The sequence below is a fragment of the Mustela erminea genome, chromosome 21 (genome assembly GCF_009829155.1).
Source record: "Mustela erminea isolate mMusErm1 chromosome 21, mMusErm1.Pri, whole genome shotgun sequence".
Lineage (NCBI taxonomy): Eukaryota > Metazoa > Chordata > Mammalia > Carnivora > Mustelidae > Mustela > Mustela erminea.
This window is the reverse complement of record NC_045634.1, coordinates 26,141,663-26,165,319: the sequence shown is the minus strand read 5'-3', so window position 1 is coordinate 26,165,319 and position 23,657 is coordinate 26,141,663. Positions and strand designations below refer to the sequence as shown.

The 23,657-nt window shown below is 46.2% G+C and overlaps 1 protein-coding gene across 6 annotated transcripts in view; it reads left to right on the top strand.

The window, feature by feature from the left end:
• Positions 1–23,657, top strand: part of STOX2 (storkhead box 2) — a 246,384-nt gene that overhangs the window by 123,357 nt on the left and 99,370 nt on the right. Inside the window, exon 1 of one of the 6 annotated variants that reach the window (XM_032329338.1) lies at positions 11,451–15,871. The exons of 4 other annotated variants lie outside the window; for them this stretch is intronic. In XM_032329338.1, the coding sequence (XP_032185229.1) occupies positions 15,706–15,871 (166 nt within the window). In that variant the 5' untranslated portion in view covers positions 11,451–15,705. Of the gene's footprint in view, positions 1–11,450; positions 15,872–23,657 lie in introns of those variants that run through there. One more of the 6 variants, XM_032329343.1, reaches the window with a different exon arrangement.

The following is a 23,657-nucleotide window of genomic DNA, read 5'->3' as shown; positions in this document are numbered from 1 at the left end:
TGACACAGTAAAGAACTTTGCAGGCTTTCCAGGGGCGGACCCCCGTCTTGGTGGGCAGAAGAAGGTGTCGGTGTGTCCACCCCTGGACCAGGTAGAAGGTGTTAACTAAAAATAATTAGGGGTGCCTGAGTGATACAGTTGGTTAAGTGACCGATTCTTGGTTTTCGGCTCAAGTCATGATCTCAGGGTCACGAGTTCGAGCCTTTTATTGGGCTCCACGCTCAGCTCGGAATTTGCTGGAGACTTTCTCTCCTTCTCCCTCTGCCCCTCCCTGCCGCGCTCTCTCTCTCCTTCTCTCTCTTTCAAATGAATAAATATTTTAAAATTTTTAAATTAACTTTTACTGAGCACTAACTAATTGCCAGGCCCACTTCTAAGGTCTCATTGTGTATCTCACTGAATCTTGTATCAGTGTATCTCACTGAATCAACCCATTAGGTTGGCACCATTGTTTCTCCCCATGTCATAGACCAAGAACTGAGGATGAAGAGCTATTGTAGGGCATGTCCACGGTCACCTGGCTGGGAAGCGGAGATGCCAGGATTCGGATACTGATGTACTCATTCCCTTGTGACTCCTACTCTGGGAAAACCCTTGCAGGGAAGTCCTTGCCCTAGCAAAATTCCAGAGAGAGAGAGTCCAGGGAACCATGTCCCTCCAAGATGGCTCAAGGCCTGTCCCCACCATTCTTGGGTCCTGGGAACCCGAGCCCCCTTCAGCGAACCGGCAGCTGCACACAGCCAGGACCCGTTTGCCCTGACGCCACGGGTACAGTCCAGCGCTGCCGTCCTTGAACTCAGATCATGTGGAACTCTGACAAGTGCGTAGAATCACTTTCTCTTAAACTTTTAGCTTTTGGTGGCTGAGGTTGTGGTAGCGATTACAAGACTCTGTAATGACACGTAAAAGCCAACTGGAGAGTCTAATTGATGGATACACAGGACATATCTAGCCTCTCACCCTAAGCAGTTAGTTTTCACTTGTTACAGCATCTAAATGTAAAATACCGCCTTTGCAATGCCACCTCTTCATTAGCATATGGGTGATGACTCCAGATACATTTATTTGTTAGGACCCAACGTGGATGGATTTCCTTATGCCTGGAACTGAAATAATGTAGGTGTGAAATTGAGAAATGGTTCTGGAAAATTCCATGGAAGGCTTGCCTCCAAGGACTTGGTGGTATTTAAAACACAGTGTCTGGAGTCCAGGAAGCCAGATCAGATATCCCCTGGAAAAAAGTCTTTGAGATTTGGGAAGAAAACTATGTCACGTAACTGCCCTTTCTTATCTCTGAGTTCCGGTTTTCTCTTTCCTTCATTGCCTTCTGTCTCTTCCTTGTAGCTTCTTATTTGGGTTCAGTCTTTTCCCACATCTAGGATACTTTGCCTCCTTTCTTCCCAGAAGCCACTAAGATAGACAGGTGGAGTTTCCTGACTAGCACAGAGGTGTGTCCACCAAAGCCCAAATGTCGGCTGAGGCCAGGGCTTGACTGTGAGACCTAGTTTTGTTCGTTTGCTGAAGCGTGTTCCATATGTTAAATGTTAGGAAGTGTGACCTTTGCCCCTTTCCTCTGCTGTCCGTTTTCTCAACGCAGTGGCCTGGAGGGAGCCACCAGTGGCATCTGAACACGTCAGATCCTCCTTCTCTGTGGGAAGCAGGAGCGCGCTGGGGACAGAAATCTGGGGAATGCTGAGTTCACGTTCCCTTGACAAGGACCATGTCCCAGCACATGCAGCTACCTGAGCCGGTTGGTGTTTTGTTTTTTGGCAAAGGGGGTCATCCTAGCAGAGCCAACTCAATACATGTCTCTCCTGAAACTAAACCTTTGCTACAGATCTTTGAGTCCTTACCATTTTAGTCGGAGGAGAGAGAGAAGAGCAGATAGAGATACCCCAGAATATTAACTATTTTACTTTTGAAAATAACTGGTCTTCTTGGTAACTTCTCTTGTCTCCCCACTGTAGATCTATTTATTTACTCCTCTAAAGCAAAACTTTAAAAAAATTTTTGAATAATCTTCTTGAAAGTAGGATGACCAGATGTCCCCCTTTGCCCAGGAGGGCACTCGTTTAAGTATTTTGTCCTAGTCTAATTAATAGCATTGTTTCTCCTTTAAAAAGTGTCCTAGTGGAATAATAACATGGTAACTCTAATGAAAGCTGCTGCAAACGATTTTTAGGTTATAGCTACTCCTCTGAGTTTGAACTAAGGGGTCCACCATGCCTTTAAAATAACCAAATGAATAACAATAGGAAGATTGAAGATTATTATCCACAAGTCTAATTTCTTCAACTCCTAAATATTGAAAGAAAGGTAAAAAAATATTTCACATGGACTTAGCAGAAATTATTAAATAACTGCATCTGTGTGCTTTTCACTCCATATTAAAGTTTAAAATGTCGTGGGTAATTATTACACGATATTACCTAGAAGTCCTATTTTTGCTGGAAGCAGAAGTCATTATTCTTCAATAGAGGCTGGAATTTCCATATCCAGGGCCTTTTATTTTTTATTTTTACACAATTATTGTAATTAGATAGCATAGGAAACTATCAGAGCTTGGCTTCTTTTTCGATATTTGATTTTAATTGTTCATGTCTAACATTTCCTTAAATTACGGGAAGGCACATGTTGGGAAAAAAAGATCCGCCCTTTAAAACCCATCAGTGGTCCGGTTTGGCTCTTTTCACTGGCTTGGGAAACGGGTCTGTAGCGAACCGCAAACAACGGAAGAAAGAGAACTTCCGAGATTGATTGGTCTGAAGGAGGCATGTGGATTTAAATCTCACGCCCCATCCATCCAGAACAGTCGAGGCAGTCATTGGAGTCGCCTGCAGAAATTTGCCTTCTGTTTCACATGCGTCCCTATTCATAAAAACTTACTAATAAGATAACAGGAATTTGAGGGCTCTTCTAGCAATGTGTGTAAACTTCATTCATACCTTGGAAAAGCAACGGGCAGCTGAACCTTGCAACTGCTCCCATCAGTCCTTCCAGGGGCAGGTGGGTGGGGAGGGAAACTTCTGGACGGGGGATCTCAAGGGTGGAAGCCTGGGGCTTCAGTCTCTGTATGCGTTTGGGCAAATCCCTTACTCCCTCTGGGTCTTCGTTTCTTCGTCTTTAATTATATCTCCTGCCTTGCTTCCCATAGACCTTGGAGACTCAACAAAATGTAAAGTCCCATGCAAACAGAAGGCATCACTTATTACTCCTGAGTTCCAAGTGGATCTGAAGGAAAATGAAATAGCTAGAAGACAGGTTCCCTGACAGTCCCCAATCCACTTGACATGTCCCCAGCATTTGCTGCATGCCGCTAGGACCACCGCACTGAAGAGGGTCTAAAATTAGCTCAGCACTGCACACATTTATGGAGGGCCTTGTTTTGGAAAGGCACCAGGCCTCCCTGATGACTAGAGGGAAGCTGTCCCCGGCCACCCCGTTTTAAGTCGCAAACCTTCAGCCTCGGTGTTTGCCTCCGGCTCTATTTCCTTTCATGGCAGTATTGCTACTTCACGATCTCGGTTAACTTATCACTTTATTTGTTTCTCGCTGTCTCTTCCCATGAGGTTGCAGACTCCTTAGTGACAGACGTTTTGTTCTTATGGCTGTTACTTTATTATTCCAGAACGGACAGCCGTTATTAACACACGGCAGGTGCTCAGGGCACAGTGGTTCTGTGAGCAAAATGGTCCTTGGTCTCAAGGGCCACACAAGCCAGGGAGGCAGCTGGGAACCCTGTGCCGTATTATACTGTGTTATGGTGCAGGGTGCAGGGAGCGGGGCGGTCGGAGCAGAACAAAGGCTTCTCCCTCTGCAGGAGAACCGGGATGTCTGAGGGAGGGAGAGGGTGGAGGCTTTGTTAGGGTACCGACCACAGTCTGAGTCTTGAAGGAGGAGTGAGAGTTTCCCCGGAAGATAAAGAGGTGACCGGCATCTCAGGCAAGCATGGCGGCTTCCGAGAAGGCCCCGAGACCGGAAATGACGTTGTTGAGGAGTGGGCACCGTTCACCCTGTTGCGCACAGTGCAATGAGTGCCCAAGGCAATTCGTTGGGCCTTCGGGAGAAAAATGGAAGGACCTGTATTCATACTGTCTTCTCAGTAAAGGGTGCCACAGGACTGAAGACTTACACTAGCTGAGTGTGCTGGGTGGCTGTGTGTGACCCGGGGATGGCTTGGGGGTACATGGGCTGGAGGCCATTTCTGTGTGCCCCCTTGCTGTGTTTTCCTTTTTTTTTTTTTAAATTTTTATTTGAATTCAATTTAGTTAACATAAGTGTATTACTGGTTTCAGGGGTAGAATTTAGTGATTCATCAGTTCCATGTAACACCCGGTGCTTGTTCTATCACCGGGCATGTTCCATGCCTTCCTTAGTGCCCATCACCTGGTTATGCCTTCCCTCCACTCCCCTCCCCCTGGCAGCCTTCAGTTTGTTTCCTAAAGTTAAGAGTCTCTAATGGTTTGTCTCCCTCTCAACTTTCATCTTACTTTATTTTTCCTTCCTTTCCCCCTACATTCATCTGTTTTGTTTCTTAAATTTCTCATATAAGTGAGATCATATGGTATTTGTCTTTCTCTGATTAACTTATTTTGCTTAGCATAATACCCTCTAGTTCCATCCACATCATTGCAGATGCCAAGATCTCATTCTTTCTGACGACTGCATAGTATTCCATTGTATATATATACACCACCTCTTCTTTATCCATTCATCTGTTGATGGACATCTAGGTTCTTTCCCTAGTTTGGCTATTGTGGACATTGCTGCTCTAAACATTGGGGTGCACGTGCCCTTTTGGATCACTACATTTGTATCTTTGGGGTAAATACCCAATAGTGTGATTTCTGGGTTGTAGGGTAGCTCTATTTTCAACTTTTTGAGGAACTTCCATACTGTTTTCCAAGAGTGGCTGCACCAGCTTGCATTCCCACGAACAGTGTCGGAGGGTTCCCCTTTCTCCAGCTGTGTTTTACTTTTAGGATATTACTCTCTATTGCAGATTATCTATGCCCAGAAAGTGGGTTTGCAGCTCACACCGTCGTCACAGTTCATCACAAGGTGAAGAGTAACCAGGAGAAGAATTTCTAACACACGAATCCGGCTGGTTATGTCGTGGCAGAACACTTTGAGGAGTTGTTCAACATAAAGATGCAGTATTTTTCATTATAAACTAATGAGAGTTAGTAATCTTGCTGGTACAAGGTTGATGCCACTCACGACAACCTGAGAAACCCACCACTACTGGGATTTCAGCTAGTCTGCTGGAGTCAGTCAAGTATGAGCCAAACGTCCACAGAGACATTGTGTCCGGTTGTGGCAGAAGTCCTGGTGGCCCCTGGGAGATCTCAGCCTACCTCCAGCAGCGTGGCTGGGGAAGCAGAAATCTCTCACTGTCCTGCACACAGGGTAAGCCTGACATGTACACGAAAAAGGGAGACTTACTTAATGACTTGTTACTATTTCCAGGCGTGTCAGTGGGGCCACATTCTACATTTTCTTCTTTCAATCTGTGTGGAGAGGAGGTGGCTCAAAATTTTCAGTCACTCCATTCACTCAGACTGTTTCATTCTCAATCTTACTGGCTCATGTGGGAAAGCCTGGTATGCATCTGTTTGGGATTCAGAAAAGTACTGGGCCTTTCCAGTAAGCCTTTCCAGGAAGCCTATCCTTTCTGAGAACGTGCCTAGTCGCCTCTGGCCTTGTAAATGGCTCTATTTTGGTGCCGTCTTTAATCACTTGAAGCCTTGGGAGCATGACTTTAGGTTCTTTAAATGAACAAATAAATCTGCAACACGCGTTCTTTTGCAAAGACAGCTTTTCAGTCTAAGGAGGATTGAAAAAGGTGGTTTCGAAGCTGGACGTAGGGCCTGCACCCCGAGATCATCGTGAATGGGGTTCTCTTAGTTGGCTGAACAACTAGATGAAAACTTTTCTGATTTCCTGAAAGGATTTTAAGCATTTTGAAGAGAGACTTAAAGCTTGCTAAAAGATCCTCATGGGTACTTTTCCGAAGAACAGGGCAGAAGATAGTCCTAACGATGTGCCTATTCAGAATCAAAACCCATTCTGAGGTTTACCTCAGGTTACAAAACTTGAACAGAAGTCATCTGCCTCATGGTCAGTGTCAAAATCTTATCAGAGAAGATCTTAAATAGTTTTATGATTTCTAACTGTGTTCACGTATGATTTGGGGCTTCTCTGTGCTAGTTAATAGAAAGACTGAAATGTTTAATCTTTTTTATGACTACACAGTCTGATTTTTGGCTTCAGCTATCTAATATTGAGCCAAATTACTGATGATCAATTTCCATTTTTAATTGAAAAACTTATTTTAAAGTATGTATTTAAATAAGTGTATTAGGCATATGATTATACATACATATATATATATATCTTATTTTAGTTTTTGGTATTTAAATTTGTAAAACAGTCTTATCTCATTGAAGATTTTAGGTGACCCTTTATGTGTCTTTGGTAAGTGACACTGGTTTTCTCTTTATGGGCAGCTGCTGCTTCCCCAGTGACTTGACTCAGACCTTTGGGACAAAGGAAGGCAGTAGAAACTGGGAGCAATGTGGTGAGGACTGGGAGTGGTGACGGTCATGGGATGGTTGGGAGGGAGCCGAGAGAGAGAGAGAAGCATAGGCTGGTTGATTCCCATGTTCTTGCTCTATGAGACTGGATGTCTGGGAGCACGATTCACCACGCGTGCAAAGGTATGTCAGAAAGCCAGAGGTTGGGAGAGAGGGGATAAAGATGATTAATTTTGTGTAATGGGCAGCTCGAGTTTGATTCTCCGTGGAGAATCGGGGGAAAATAGTCAGTTGGCGGTAGGGAATAGGGCTTTGCCGACTAGGGGAGAGGTCACATGGTAAGAGCTTGGGGAAAGCTTTCACTTACAGGGTTAACACTAAGCAGAGGGTACAGTTGAGCTCAGCTCGGGAGACCGAAGGAGCCCAGAGAAAGCCAGTGTTTCATGGGCAGAGGAGAATTGAAAGGTGAGTTGAGAGCCAGCAGACAGGGACAGCAAAACAGACAAATGAGAGACGCGCTTTGAAAGGAGAACGGGGGTTGCCTGGGGGGCTCAGTCAGTTATGCATCTGCCTTCGGCTCAGGTCATGATCCCGGGATCCTGGGATAGAGTCCCACATCCGGCTCCCTGTTCAGCGGGGCGTCTACTTCTCCCTCTCCTTCTGCTGCCCACGCCCCTGCTTGTGCTCTCTCTCTCTCTCTCTCTCAAATAAGTAAATAAAATCTTAAAAAAAAAAAAAGAGGAGAGAGTGGACACCAGTGCCAAGCAAGAACCCAGAAATTACTAACATCGCCGATGGTTTTTACAGTGTAGAGATCGTCAGTTATATTAGCAAGAAAAAAATTGTGTGTATAGTATTTAGGAATTAGATAATATTGAGAAGTATGAGAATAAGAGCCAGCATATGTAGCATAAATAATAAGTGCTACAGAGTTCAGAAAGGGGGAGGGCCCAGAAGTAAAACGACCTCTCGGTTTCTGTGTGTGGAATCACCAGTCCATAAGCCTTGAAGGTATATCTGATCCTCTCTCCTCGGTGTGTCCTCCTCGTCCGTCCCCTTGTAAGATCAGCTGTGTAGGTCTACAGGTTCTAACCATGCGCACTTCTCCATTCTTGCAGTGAGAACTCCAATTCAGACTCGCATCGTGTCAGCCACACTATTGCTCTAGTCTCCCAGCTGGTCTTTGGGCGCAGGGCTCTTTCTTTTCCAGGTAATCCAACACTGTATGGGAATTTTTTTTTTTTGAAACAGCATTAGAGAGGTATAATTCCAATGCCATAAAATTCACCCATCTTTAAATGTCTGGTGTGTGTTGATACATTTGTGAAATTTTCAGCCGTGGCCACAGTTCGATTGTAACAATAATAATAATCTGTTTGTAAGTACTACCCAGTTATGTCTCTCCTTTGCTCCATATTCATTATGCCCCATTTCCTTGTGAGCTATGCACAGTCTCTTCGTCCTGAGTCTTAAGCGCTCCCTCCACCAACTGCCCTGCAAAACCTCTCTATCCCTGTTGCTTACTCTTGGGTACATCTCCCTACTTTCAGGTGGATGAGACCATCAGCTTCCTCTGTTGGTTTCCAACCCCGTGTTGTTGCTCAGGCTACTTTTCCGGTTGGTAGGAATGGAGTGTTAGAATGGAGTGTTCATTAATATTCCTCCCTCCATCCCTCCCTTCCTTCCTAATATACATTTAAGGAGCAAAAACTCCAGTGTCTGTAAACCTAAAAGGAATCTTAAAAAATGTGTTCTCTTGATCTTTCCAAATTCAGATGCGTCCTTGAAGGACCCCTTTCCCACTAATAGCTGGGTGGCGCCTGGCCTGGCTGATTTGCTTCTGAGCGTGTTCCATGCACCTGGCCTCCCTGACGTTAGCCTGTGTTTTCACAGGTGATGAGGGAGAAGAGATGTGCACCCACTGTGGGCAGGTCAAATGACCAGTCGGCACTAGCTCACCCTCCTGGCGACAGTGCATGCACAAAACCACTTCTTGAGGGTGGCTTTGTTTCATGTCCTCCATGCTTTTTCTTCTTACCATTTTGATGAAACACACATAAAAAAAAAAACAGTTACCATTTCGATGATGTCTGAGATAGTGGCATGAAGCCCATTCCCATTGTTGGGCAACCATCAACCTCCAGAACCTGCTCGTCTTCCCAAATGCAAACTCTCCTCGCTCATCTCTAAGCCCCTTTCCCCACTCTCCCTCGGCCCTGGTGACCACGATTGTTCTGTGGCTGTGGGTTTGTCTACACTCGGTACTACCCCATTCAAGGGGAACCATATGGTCCTTTTGCGTCTGGCATCTTTTCACTTCGCTTCATGTCTTCACGGTTCACCCACGGTGTGGCCCGTGTCAGAAGGCCTTCCTCTTTAAGGCTGAGCACCCTTCCATGGTCTGGGCAGCCCACCTTCTGTTTGTCCATTCACTGATGGACACTCAGGCTGTTTCCACCTTCTCTGGACTCTCTTCTTGATCCCAGTGACTTTAACACTTGAATCCAGGTGTGCGAGGCGGTGAATGCCTCAGCTCCTGAGTAGGCTCTAGCCGGACTGGGTGTCGTTTTCGTCTTTCTTGGTTTGTGAACCCCTGAGCAGATGCTGTGTATTTCAACTCTGCAACTCAGCAACACCCACCGCATCAGCGTCCTCCCTGCTAGCAACCTTGGCCCCCACGGGAATCCAGTCTGTTCTGTTAATCTGATACAAAGCAGGGTTCACAGATGAACAAAAGGATCTAGAAAGGATTCAAGTTTTTAAAATGCTTCCCTCCCTTGGTGTTCAATGGTAATAACATTGCCTAGCTTTTACTGATGCTTTCTACTTGTTAGTAGTGAACCTCACATCCTCTCTACAAGATTTGAGAGAGATATTGTTACTATCACAAGTGACAAAACAAATGGAACTCAAAGACTAACTTGTCCCAGGGAATGCACGTATACTGGGCATCCCTGCGCCGTGCTGCCCTGCGTTACTCCGCTGCCATCAGTCTGCGCCGCATCACAGTGGTGCCAGTGCCCTCCGTCAGCAGGCCTCCCAAACTCAGGCCCCTCTTGGTTACTTCTCTTTGGTCAATCTCTCCATCTCTGTACGTCACTTTGAGGGTGGCACTTGCTGACAACCACTACTCATTACGGCCCTGGCGGGAGTGAATGGCAAGTGACAAGGAAATGTGTTTTCTTCTGTGGATTTACCACTTCTTGGGCTGTTTCAGCCACCACCTGTCTAGCATCTTCTAAGAAAGACCATACGTGCTGGAGCTTTCTGTTAAAATGGTAACTAGCAGTTTGGAGCCTGGATTAAGGAAGACAACATGTGGGCACAAGTGCCCTGGGGTTAGAGCCTTGGTCAGCTATCTTAGTTAGCCCCCTCTGGAGGCCAGCATGTCCGGGGCCCTACGGATGCGCAAACATGTGTATATAGGGATGTAGGAGTGTAGATATGTGTCCCATAAGACATTCCCCCAATTTCCCATCTCACAAGCCTCTGAAATAGCTAAATAGCTCTAGTCCTTCAGGGGCATGCTCTTTTCCAGATTTACAACCTCAACCACACAACTGCCCGACTTCAGGGTCTTTTATTTATTTATTTTTTACTAATCAGCTCATTAGTCAAAGTAACCTTTAATATCATCTGCAAATCATGTGTTTGGAAGAAGCAGAAAGAGAAATTACTATCAGACTTAGAATTCGGAATTTTAGGAGTGCCTGGGTGGCTGAGTCGGTTAAGCATCTGACTCTTGATTTCAGCTCAGGTCTTGATCTCAGGGTCATGAGATGGAGCCCTGTGTCAGGTTCTACGCTGGCCACGGAGCCTGCTTGAGATTCGGTCTCTCCTTCTACTATCTCTCTCTCTAAAAAAATAAAATAAAAAGATCAAAATAAAAAATTAAAAAATTTAAAAAATTCTGATTTTTGTTTGACAGATACTTTAATCACAAAGTTCCAGGCACATATCACGTAACAGTGTGATGACGCTTTCCTTTCTGCCCACTTAGATCTCTCACTATTCCACTCATACTTGGGCAGAAAAATGAGGCCACAGGCAACTTTGGCTGCAGCTTCAATGGAACGCCCCTTAGATGTTCCAGGTTGAGGAGTCGAATATGCCAGTGGGAGTTGCCAGTGTTCTATGAGTTCGCATCCCTGCATCCGAGGATACTGTGTGCTTAGGAAGTCCCGGTCTGAAATCTGTCTCTTCTAGGCTACAGGGTCAAGGCTTAGACCTGTTACCACTTATGTTTATATTTATGTTTATTTCACGCATATCAGCCTTTACTCCAGTGATTCGGTTTCTCCCCGTTCTATCCCATGTTCAGTCTGTAGTCAGTATGGGCTTTCTACTTCTGAGGGGGGCTTTCTGTGCACAGCAAGGATTGTTTACAGGTATTTAGGTCTGTAATGTTCAGTGTGCTAGAGGTGCAAATTCAAAAATCGGATTTTCTTTTACTAGAGATACACATTGAAAAAATAAAAATGTGCTGAAGTTTTTAGATTCAGTGAGCTGTGTTTGTAAATTTAAAAGAATAAAATAAAATAAAAACTGTAACTCTTGGGGGAACTTTGAAAAACATTTGATTGATTCAAATTTTGACTAAAGTCCCTCTACTCAAGGATTAGTTCCATTTAGAAACATAGTTAAGCACATTCCCTTAAAAACTTAAGTTGCAGGGCACCTGGGTGGCTCAGTGGGTTAAAGCCTCTGCCTTCAGCTAAGGTCATGATCCCGGGGTCCTGGGATCAAGCTCTGCACTGGGCTCTCTGCTCTGCAAGGAACCTGGTTCCTCCTCTCCCTCTGCCTGCCTCTCTGCCTACTTGTGATCTCTGTCTGTCAAATAAATAAATAAAATCTTAAAAAAAACTTAAGTTGCATTTATAAATTTGGTATATTGAATTTTTAAAAAGCTATTAGTATGTATGACTGGGAAGATTTCAAACAAAATCTTCCGGACTACTAACTCTGGCTTCTTTAGTCATCTAATACATGCCAAGTGGTTCTAGCCACTGGAGATGCTGCAATGAACAAAACAGAACAATGAGCGACAATGAATAAAACAGAAAAATTATTTGCCTTCATGGAGTTTATATTCTTATAACTCTTAAGTTCACTAAATTCTTAAAAACCTAATAAGCTGAAGTTTTAAATGAGAACTTCAAAGTCAGAATTCTTAATACCTTTCAACTTAAAGTTACAAGTCTAAAATTAAGTGTACATTTGGATTAGAATTGCAAAGCAAATGTGTATCTAATAAATGTCTCTAATCTGATAGTCTCTAATCTGATATGTAAATACCAAGTGCACAAATGATTCTTAAGCCTGATTTTAAAAAACACTAATACTGTAAACCTGGTTTGCTTTATCATTTTTCCATTTATTTCTAAACTTTCGAGTACTGAATACTGGATTATGTAACTGAGCTTCTGTGAGGTTCCTAACCCAGTTCATAACCCAGATACATGGTCGTCTCATGTAGGTTAGGAGACTTGAAATTGGTGGGATGCGGGACCTACAGATCGCATATGACCAGAGTGAATGTTTCCATAGGACAGTGGACACACTGAGCCTGATTTTAGCAGTGACTACGATAACAGGACGCCACGTCCACTTTTTTTCAGACAAGATCAGTTTCATAATATGGTATTTGCTAGATTCAAGCCTTTACTTCATAATAACCTTTTTTGATGTTGTCGTCTGATTTGGATGGATAAATTACACAACTGTCCCTACCTCGCCTACTTGACCATCTGACCCCATTCAGCTGCTCCAACCCTGTTCTGATTCTTCTGTGTCTGGGTCTTTGACCTTGCCTTCAGCGGTACTCTGTTTATGGGCGCTAGACAATGCCACTCCCCTGCAAGGCCAGCATTCAGAGGTGGCTGAGTGTAGCTCTCCTCCCCAAATCTCCATCGACTCACCCCAGTTTTTTCATACACACTGAGTATTTTCTCAGTTTTAGATCAAGGACAATTCAAGCTTGTTCTCCAGCAAATTCCTGGCTGACCCTTTCCTTCAAACAGATTCCCTCTGCTGAGCCCCTTCTATATAGAAATTCTAAAACTATCCCTTGCTTCTTTGCTTAAAACCCTTCAGCAGTGCACACTGCACTTGGGATAGAATACAAAGCCCTTAATGCAAGTCCTTACATGATCTGGCTCTCGCCTCCCTCCATGACCTCATCACACGCCTTTCTCTTATGCTCCAGTTCCAGCCACACTGGCCTTCTTTAACTTCTTCCAACAGAAGCTACACTTCTTTCCTACCTCAGGTCCTTTGCATGTGCTACTATTCCCACTTTCTGAAACACGGTTTTCCCTACTCTTTGCTTGGATGACTCCTCAACCCAGCCTCAGATGAACTGTCATTTTTTTAAATGGAGGCTTTTCTTCTTCTTCATAGAAAGTGTTACACTTTGTGCATTTCTATGCTTACTACCGAGACCATTAGTTGTGTGGGGCTGTGTGTGGTGTTCTGTTTGTCCAGCATGCATTACAGTGCTGGCATATTCTAGACAGTCAGTAATTCTTTGCTGAAAGAGTAAATACCACAGTGCCACAGCAATCACCATTAGCCTTCAGTCATAACTGTAATAATCATTCATATCACCACTTTTGGCTCATGGGAGGTACTGAGTAATTGTATGTTGAATTGGATTGAGCTATCTAAATGTCAGTATCTCGAGCAGTCATTAATACAATTATTTTATATTACCTCTATGTTTCCGGACTCATTTAGCCTTCTATAGCTTCTAATGCTGTAGCCTTTCTGTTATCACAGTAAAGAAGACATTTTAGCAAAATGTGCCTTTTTGGGGGGCTAGGCTTTCCTAACTTTTTAAAAGTGCCACTGACCGTTAGCTAATTGTCTTACAGATAGTACTCAATTTTGTTAAGTGTAAATATAAGTTCCGTATGATACTTAGTGATTTTACTTGTTAGCTTGGCTGTTTCCCTCCCAGCATCCAAGAGATGGATTAATTCCGCTGGCTCCAGGTGACAGAGCGCAGCCTTAAGACACTGAATGGAAGCTCTAGTTCTAGATTATCTAATGCTTGTGGCTTAAGCCCCGCCCCCTCCGCATAGTTCTTCAAGAACCTTGCAGCGCCCCCCTCCCATTCAAACCTCGGAATAGCATCGAATTGCGTTAGAACTCTTGAGTTTTAACCATTTAGATCCTTAGAGCCTGCTGTTTTTCTGGGTTTTGCTCTTGTTTTTGTTTTTGTTTTGCTGTATCAGCCTGATAAGATCATAGCCCCATAAAGATTTCATATCCTTGTCTCTGCACCTTGGCAGCTGTGTCTACGAAACTACAGCATTTAAAAAAAATGATTTTGAACGTTGCATCGTTAGTGATTTTTTTTTTTTAAACGCAAAAAAAAATTTTAAATGAAACAATGCTGGAAAAGAAAAATCAGGTTTATTTGTGCTGCTTATCACGCCCGGGCGTTTTTGGAAACCCAAACGGGGGTATGAGCGTTTTGAAAACAAAAACAAAAAACGGCAGCGGCCCAGCGTCGTCGGGGTTCGCAGCATTGTGACCGCGCGCCTTTAACTCGGCGTGACCTCCGCGTCCCGGGCCCCGCGCCTCGGCCGGGGCGGCGCATCCACCCCCTCCCCGCGTCGCGCGCATTGTTGTCCTTTAGTGATTGGTTGCTGGACCCGAAGCAGCTGTGCAGAGCCGGGCGGTGTAAAGAACCTGAATGCAGGTTAGCGGGCGGCTGGTGACTCACACGGGGGATCGAGGGCGAGAGAGGAAGAGCCAGAGGCCGCCACCTCTGCGTCTCCCAGGCGGCGTGGACCAGGTGCCCCGGCGTTTGCGGCTGTCGCAGGGGCTCCCGGTGGCGCCCCCTCCTCCGGCTCTTGCCCGCCTCGGGGTTGGCGCAGGTGGGGCAGGCAGGGCACCGCAGACCTCCCGGTTCCCACCGAGGGGGTTCTCGCTCTCTCCGCGAGGGGGAGGGAGCATCCTAAAAATATGTAAATATCCAAGCGCTGACTCCAAGGCCGGGGCGCCGGCCCGCGGCCCCCGCGCCGCCGCAGACTGTTTTACATGAAAAAGAGAAGCCTGCCGCGATCGGTGCTCTAACTTAAGGCAGCTCGGTGATTAGCATGAGACTGGGCGGCTGCCCTGCTTCCTGCCCTTCAAGAGCTGTTCTGCGCGCTCGCGACCGAGCGGCGGTGCCACCGTGCGGGTGTGGATCGGCAGGCACGGCCTCGTTGGCAGCCATGGCTCCCGACGCCCCCTCGGCCAGTAAGTAGGAGCATGCATGTGTAGGGGGGCACATGCGTGTCGGCGCGCGAGCGCGCGCGCGCGCACACACACACACACACACACACACACACGCACGCACGCACACCACCCTGAGCCTCGCAAGGAGGAAGATTGACGAGGCGCTGCAGTTGCGAGGACGACTCGGGCTCTTCCTGGATTCCGCAGGAGCCCGCCTGCCGCAGCTGCTGTCTGCAGAGCCGGCTCGGCTCCCCGTGCACACGCGCCCCCCATCCGAGCCTCTGTAATGAAGACTGCCTCCCGAGGACTGCAGGGGAGGCAGAGCCAGCCTGCGCCCGGGACTGCGGGCCGCGCGGCCGAAAGGCCCTGGGGGACACGACCTGGACCCTGTCAGCCCCACGCCTCGCTCTGAGCCGCCGGGTGCCGAGGGCCTGCCGCCGCCCCTCCGGCTTCCCGGGCGCCCGATCCCGGGTCAGCCCCGGAGGCCTCGGCTTCCTCATTTGTTTGGGTCTTTTGTGCCGTGGCTCACAGTTGGCTAAGCACTCCTGCGCTGAATCGGGCCATTGTCTGCGCTCCCATTGCTTTCACGCTGCAAGTCTCGGCGCCCCCACCCCGCCCGCCCCCTCCCCGCCTCCTCCTGGCCGGGGAGCCTCCTAACGTGCCTTTCCCCCCAGGAATCTGGAAGCTATAAGCCGGGCGGATTGCAAATGAAGTGTAATGCATTGTGGGACGTGTGTAAAATCGGAGCCTTCGCCGTGGGGGTGTGTGGGGGCGTGGGGAGGGCCGGACCCGCCGCTGGCGGTGTAGACGCCGACGAGGAGGGGCTGGGAAAATGTGCGCAGAGTCCGCCCGGGTCGTGCCCGCCGTAGACGGATGAAGCAGCGCGCTGCGCCCCGGCGCTGAGGCCCCCGGGATCGGGGCGGCAGGTCGCGCGCTCCCCACCATGAAGAAGACCCGGAGCACAACCTTGCGGCGAGCCTGGCCTAGCTCGGATTTCTCGGACCGGGCCTCGGACCGCATGAGGTCCCGCAGCGAGAAGGACTACCGCCTGCACAAGCGCTTCCCCGCGGCCTTCGCGCCCCAGGCTTCGCGGGGCTACATGACATCAGGTGGGTACCCGCGTTTCCGTCCCCCCCTCCCCCGGGCCGGGTCCGCGGGGCGCGCTCGGTGCGCCGCCGCTGCCGGGGTGCTTAGGTGGGAGGCCGGCCGGTGATGGATGCGCTAAGTTATGGGGAAAGCAGGGAAAAATTAGCTCCCATCCACCATTTTGTACCTCGGCAAGATCCACAGCAGGCCCTCTCAATATGGGGTTGGAGAGCTATTAGTTAGGTAAAATGAGGGAGGGGGCCGTGCCGGGCGTTTGGGCTGCAGGAGATAAATGACAGCAAGCTTCTGGCGCGGCAGCCTCCGGCAGCTTTTGTGGCCGCCTGCAGGACCGAGCTGCCGGCTCCTGCCTTGTGGCCAGTTATCCTAGTGGGCATTTCAGCAGCCCCGGCTTCTTAAAAGAGAACAGGTTCCATGCACGGTTCTGGATGGCCTGAGTCGGGGAAGAGCCCCCACGGACGCCGCAGGCTCGTCCGAGGTGCACGCGGAGAACTCCGTTGGCGCTCATTGAATGCATTCCGTGGGGTCATGGTGTGCGTGCGGATGGAACGCTCCCATGATTCGGTGTGGATCTAACATGTGTGGCTTTGAATTAGGCTGTATGGAAAGCATGGAGGCTGTGTTTGCATGTCAGGCAGGAAGGACGAACACAACGGTACACGGGAGCGAGGGCTTCAGGAAAGGGCTGGTAGAGTAAAACGCAGTGCTGTTAAAAAGCGTTTTGGAAGGAGTCGGTTCCTTTAGGCAGCACGACGGAATGGCTTTGGTTGTGACTTGGGAACCCAAGGGATAGCGTACCGGAGGAAATGCTGAGGGAGGAAAATCCTGCAACTCCTTCCTTGTTTTCTCCTTACGGATTGCCGACCACTTGTACGCAGTGATGTAGAAGACATCAATTTCTGTTCCTTCTTCATTTCGAAAGAATTCATTTTCTGCCGAAGGTGATGTGATGGAAGAGCTGAGGCTGTATTTGAAACCACACACTAGTCGGAGTCATTCTGAGCCCTGTCCTAACTGGCAAGATTGCTTTACGCTTGTGGTTGGTATTCACAGTGTAGCTCTGCTATCTTTCCCCTAAAACAGCAAGTTTTGTTGTTGTTGTTGTTTGTTTTTTTAAACTGGGGCCTGGATCTCATGCTTTAAAAATGTCTTGTAACCACATTTCCATAAATATAAAACCTAAATAAAATAACCATCTTTTTATTGCAAAATCTGGCAACAGAAGGATGTTGTACTATTTGGGCAATAAGATTCCCTTGATTTTTCTCTTTCATGAAAAGCCAGATTTGCAAAGTGACAAGGACAGTTGATACTTTAGTAATTTCAGTTAAACACTGCTGTGGTTGCTACATTCTTCAGACGTGGGATAGTAAATTTTGAAACACACCTAAGTCGAAATCTAACCGCAAAACACATATGTACATAAACGCATGTCTGCACGGAGTGTTTAGATAATCCCAGGTTTCAAATGGTTGGGTTTGAATGTCTTCATTCCACACTGAATGGCTCCCCTCTTTTTGAATCCCTCTTCAGCAATCAGTACTGACCCCAGGTGTTAGGCTCTAGGAGGGCAGGTGGCCATAATTTCTTCAACAAACCTGTGAGTTCTTTAACAATTTCAGGCATATTCCCATGGAGCCTGTTTTTATCTGTCTTTGGCTTAGTACATTACCAGCACATTTTCATTATTTGCTAAAGTACTTCTCTGCAGGGTCTTTTTGAGGGCTTGGGGAAGAAACTCTTAATTTTATTTGATTCTCTTTTCTTTCATTTCTTGACCTGCAAATGGTAAGCTGGTCTTAGAGTGATATTGACAGATGAGCTGTTTCAGGTTGGTGGTTTTCTATGCAGATTGAATGTTAGGTACCCACGGAGAAAAGAAACAGGAGAGATGGGGCAAGAAGAGCTGTCATTCATTCAGCATTTTCTGGAGTGTCCCCTAAGAGCAGAGTGCCTTGCTAGATTCTCATGGGGCTATAGGGTTGGATATAATATGGTTTTTCCCAGGGACGGAAAGCTATCATTCATGCATCATTATAAATGTTAGCTAGAACATGGAATATAAGGTATTAGTGCTAATGGAGGGCAATAGTAAGATAGTAATATTAAGACAGACACTTATAATAAACACTGGGAGAATGGATGAAATCAGTCATGTGCATCTTTTGTGTGTGTGTGGGGGGGTATCTTATCAATTTCCTTTTCAAATATGGCTCTTTTCCAAATCTGAGGCCTGATAGGAATAGAGAGTATATTGAAACATGCAGAGATCATTTACAGGAAGTTCTTCCTCTTAAGAAATGTAAAGGAAATCCACTTGTATCAAGTTAGTGACTCTGGATACAAACAGAGCCTTTGTCACATAAAATGGAATAGAAAATGAAGCGGCTGAGAAACCCATGAGTCTTTTCATATTTCTTCTTTCTGTTTGTCCAGTCATTTGGGATGATGATGACTGGTATTATCACAGTTCATTTTCACTAAGAAGGGTTTTTTTGTTACTGAGTTCAAAGGACAAGATAAGTTACCCAGTTACTTAAGGAACTTAAAATAACTTCAGCTGAGACTCTTTTTAGAAATCCATCCCTCACCCCAACAAATACTCCTAGAAAATATGGGGGGAAATTAATTAATTAATTAATTAATTTTTAGCTTTAGAAAAGGAGAAAGAGAGAGAGATCCTTGGAAGTGTTAATAGCTGTTGTTTTGGTCTGGCGTACCTGTCATGCAGTAGATACTGGAAGTTTCACTCTGTTTATTAAGGCAGAATTGCAGGCGTTCCATAATAGCTTTCTAATGAGACAGCACCATTTCAAACAGCCCTCTCTCCACTCATAAGTAATTACCAGTTTGAAATGTGATTTATAGCAATAGGCTTGACATTTAGCCTGGGCTTTTTCATATAGCTTCAGGATAAACTACATGAAAACTCAAGAGGTTCGGATAGGCGCATATAAAACTTAAAAAGAGATCCTGTAGAAGCACAGTTCAATAGAGAATTCTGAAACTTTAAATCTTGAAAACCGCAGCTTTTATGACTATGTAAGCTCCCAATTCATACTACCAAATCTAAAATAATCCTAAGAATTCACAGGCCTCCTCCTGGCAACCAGCAAGTCCCGGGGCCATGGGATGAACTCATTGTTCATCTTGAATATTAATTTCCCATTGGTAGTTTCTGGACAGAAGGGGGGGAAATCTTGCCTTTTGTTCAAATCAAAATGAATAACTCAATGTGCATTGCATTCTCTGAAGAAGAAAAGAGGTTAGATCAAATGGAGGTGGGATCATTCTTCTGCGTTTTCTAAAACTAGAAATGACTATAGCAATTAACTAGAGATAAAAGTAAACCTCCCTCCCCTAAGAGGGAAATAGCTGTATAATTCCTAGTGCTTTACATATGAAAACATGATCCCAGACCTCCATGGGATAATTTTCAAGGGGCCAGAGCTTTTGTTGGTGAAACTGTTTAGAGCCGTGTCTGTTAGTGGTGTGGCCAGTGACCTCTTCACACAAATCAGGCTCCTGACTCCATTTTCTTCACTGCCTTCTCCCCTAGCCCTGGGTGTTCCATGTGTAATGCCATCAAGTTCGGGGGCGTTCTGTAGATCCGGTTTGGAAAGTAGTTTTCCATGAGACTGGTTCTCCAGGGCATGTTCATAAAAGGGGGTTGCTTAACGGGAGATACTTCCAAAGTCATGGCTCTTGCAGACGGATACTTGGCATTTTAAAGAATAGGAAAGCAGACAGTTTTAATATTATGGCTTTAAAGGATTTGGAAAGACAGAGTCATCAGAAAGGCCCAAATAGACATGTTTTAAGAAAATTGAGATCAGGTTTGTCTGCCCGTCTCACTAATGCGGGGAGGAATGACCAGCCCACCACTTTTGATGAGCTTATTTGTTTTCATTTTATAGAAACGAATTCTGGGGCACAGCTGATGGCGTGTCCCAGTTCCTTATGTTCTGTTATTTTAAGAGACGTGAGAGTTTTCTGGGAAGAGAGGATGGACACTCGAGGTTCTAATCTGGGCCTGCCACCAACCAGCTGTGTCCCCGGCGAGTAACATGACCTCCCTTCCCGTCTGTAACGGGTCCTTCTGGTCCCCACTTCCATTACAGCATTGGGCCCCGCGGTGCCTCCTTAATGAGCCATCGCAGGACTTCCGAGCACTCACGCAGAAATCGTTAGATATAACCTTTGCCCTTTCTGCTTATTGGAGTCATGTGCTTCCCCGTATGTGGGATATGCGGGCACAGTGCTCATTTTGCAAGAGAATCCTATTTCCCGCCATCCCCCAGCATTGCATTAAATATGCCCAGGGCTTGTCCCGGCAATCCGAGTAATGGGGGTGGGAGATGATGGACCGAGCTCTAATCGTATGCAAGTCTTAATAAACAGCATCCTGTTGCCTCCTTGGCCCTCTTTGCAGAGATCCATTTCCAGCCAGCTACTCCAACTGTGTTTTAATTTGAAACTACCTGTGTTGACTCCTTTCATCAGGCCAGTGGAAGTGAGGAATATTACACGTGGTGGTGAATGACTTTATTCTTTATTTCCCAGGAGAACATGAACGCGCTCACAAAAGGTCACCTCTCTTGGTATTTCAATATCTTTTACACTCTCATGAACGTTTTTATTTGAAAAAAAAAAAAAGAATATGAGTATATTGTATAAAAAGCCTTCACATTTTTATACCCAGAGAGCAATTCTGGCTTAAATTCCCTGTGCCCCTGAGAGTTGGGACAGTTCAGACAATAGCATATTCTTTGGTACACGATTGCTTATGCTCAGTTACAGTTATAACCAAGAAACAAAATCTGGTTAGATCCTCGCTGGTGGCAAAACATGCTGACTTTCGAATTTAGGACAGGCTTTTGGAGATTGGTCCAGAAGCTGCGTGGAGCTTCCTCTGTATGGGATAGAGCAGAGATTTTCTTAGGGTTCGTAAGAATGTAGGCGGTAGTCAGCTCTAAATTAACCTTAGCCGCAGTAACTCCAGAAAGAAATGACATGGGTAATTTTTAAGGAGAGAGTAAACTTTTCCTTAAGTAGTTAATCCCCAGACTATTTTTATGTGACATTGGAATGTGCAACCAGTTGGTCAGAAAATCCATTTTCTACTGCCTAAATATTTCTAAAATCTGCCCTTCCTTCTTCCTCTGTGTCGTTTAAATCTTCCTCGGTTCTGTTATGGTATCTTCCAGACTGACCTCTCTTCTAGTCCGGTTCATCCTTCCTGTGTCCCTGGAGGGCTTTTGTGTTATTGTTACATCATTTCTCTTTTCAGTGTTTCTCATCCCTGCGGACGAATTCCTAGAACAAGGCTCCTCGTGGCATAACCTCCCCCACCTTTTCTACCTCTCCTTCCAGTGCGTTCCCCAGCACCCGGTGCTGGGAGCCTCGGGAGTCTTCCCTTCAGCAATATCTTGCTGCCATGTTGTGACTTTTCGTAATGCCTCCTACCCTACCGAGAACATGCTCCCCTTCTTCAGAGGTCTGATGGAATCCTATGAAACCTTCCAGAAGCAGCTCATACACCCCCTTCTCTTTCCATCTTCCTCCGTGTCCTTTTTGGAGTCCATCAGTCCCATGACATCCGTTCCGTACGTCTGTCATAGCCACGTGGCCACATCAGGTCACGCCACGAGTTGCCAGGTGGGTCTCCTGTCTGAGCTGCTGAGTTCCTGGGTGGCAGTCTGTATTCTACTCCTGGCTCGCTTCTGCCAGCGGCCGCAGAGCTTGGCACAGATCGGGTACTCCGTAAACGTTTATCGGAGGAATGAATAAAATATGATTTCTCTTAAAAAGTTGGAAGAAGACGGGGCAGCTCTCCATGAACCGAGCATCAGAAAGCAGTAAATAAGAGGATATAACCGAGAGTCAGGTGGGGTGGTTGGTACGGTTGGTGTCCATGGAGTGGGAGTTCCAAGAGTGGTGTCCCTTGGCAGAGGCTGCCCGGAAGGAGGATTTCCCTGTGTCCCAAAGGACTGCTGGGGAGGATTTCAGGAGACGGGAAAGGAGGCGGATGAGGGTAGCTTGTTGATGTGAGAGGAACCAAGGATGAAGAAAGGAGCATTTCAGGAGAGGTGTCTGTGGTGGCTCGTAGGACACGATGGGAGAGAAGAGGGTCTCCAGGCTGGGAAACCAGCGAGGATGTGGTCGAGAGGGCGTATGTGATCAAGCCACGAGAGGACGAGCGGTCGCCGCAGACCAGTGCTCCCAGCACTGCGGGACGTTAGCCTACTGCCCCCAAGACTTGAACCGTGTCCACGCACCACCCATATTACATGCTTCGTATTTTCCCTTCACGTTTATTGACATTTTTATTGACATGAATTAAAAAGATTTTGTATTCTGTGTGAAATTGCAGGTTTCGTCTGATAATTCTATTTTTCTAATCCCCACGAAACTCATTAACATATTACAGTTTCAGTTAAAATAGTCAACTAAGTGCCGCTTCACCTACCTGAGTCGTACTCATGCCGAGGTGGTAGAAAACCTGTATCAGCCGAGGAAGAAGGGATTAGACTGAAGGGGAAAGGGAGACTCTTTGAGAACAAGGAACTGCACATTCTTTGTAACTGGATTTAAGAGGTTAAAAAACAAAAGAAAAAGAAAAGGGACACCTGGGTGGCTCAGTCGGTTAAGTGTCTGTCTTCAGCTCAGGTCCTGATCCCTGAGTCCTAAGAACGAGTCAGGCTTCTAGCTCCTCTCCCTGCTTCCTCTGCCTGCTGCTCCCCTACTTGTGTGCTACTCTCTCTCTCTCTGACAAATAAATAAATAAAATACTAAAAAAAAAAAAAAAAAAGATTTGTGTTAGAAGAATGTGGTGTATGGCCAGGAAACAAGGGCCATGGAACCAATGACGAGTTCCATTTTGGATGTAAGGGGCTAGTTAGACTCACAAGTAACAGGAAAGGTTACAGATATCGTCAGGGTCGGGGGTGTGTCATCCTCTCTTAGCCATGTTTGTTGAGAACACGAGGATAGCTTGGCTTTGTTGTACAGCACGTTCCATTTCTTAGAGGGGAGCAAAGGACTGACTTATTTTTATTTCCACAGATGGAGGGGGAGTTGGATTCGGTTCACTTTGACTCCTCGTTGGGTTTCTGCAAATGTGGGTAATCAAGGTTAGGATTGCTAGGAGATCCTCTGCTCTCCCATTCTTAACTGGGAAGTGCTTTCCGGTGTTGATCTGTTTTATCAGTGCTTGCATTTACCCAGAAGCCACTGTGTTGATAAAAGGGATATATGTTTGATGTGTATAGTCAGGTGTGAAAAGGGTTAGAGCTGTGCACAGAACAGCCCAGAAGACTAGACTAGCTATGTAAATAATGTACATTTCAAACATCTGTCATATACCTCTGGAGCTGAAAAATTATGGCTTGGGTAACTCATACACACAGTTAAAAATCTCCATTTATCTTTCTGCTCAAATCCATGATGGCCCCTCCAGGCCAAGTTTTCTCTTTTTGAAGATAAAAGAGAGATACTTGGCAGATGCCTGTGGGCGTTAGTGGTAGCAGGACTTAGGCCTGGCCCGGTCCTTCTGATGGCCGGAGTTTCAGAGGGAGGAACCGTCTAGTTTTGCAATTAACACCCACCCCCCACCCCCACCCCCACCCCTACTGCACATTCCTGTCTAGCTGATTCTCCTAAGAGAGTCAACAGGCCACATACTGCTTTGGGCATATCCAGCTTTCCCTTTGAAATCATTTATTCATTATTATGTGAAATGAAGGATCCTCATAGCAACTAAAGTATTGTGGTATTTCTCATTTTGGGGAA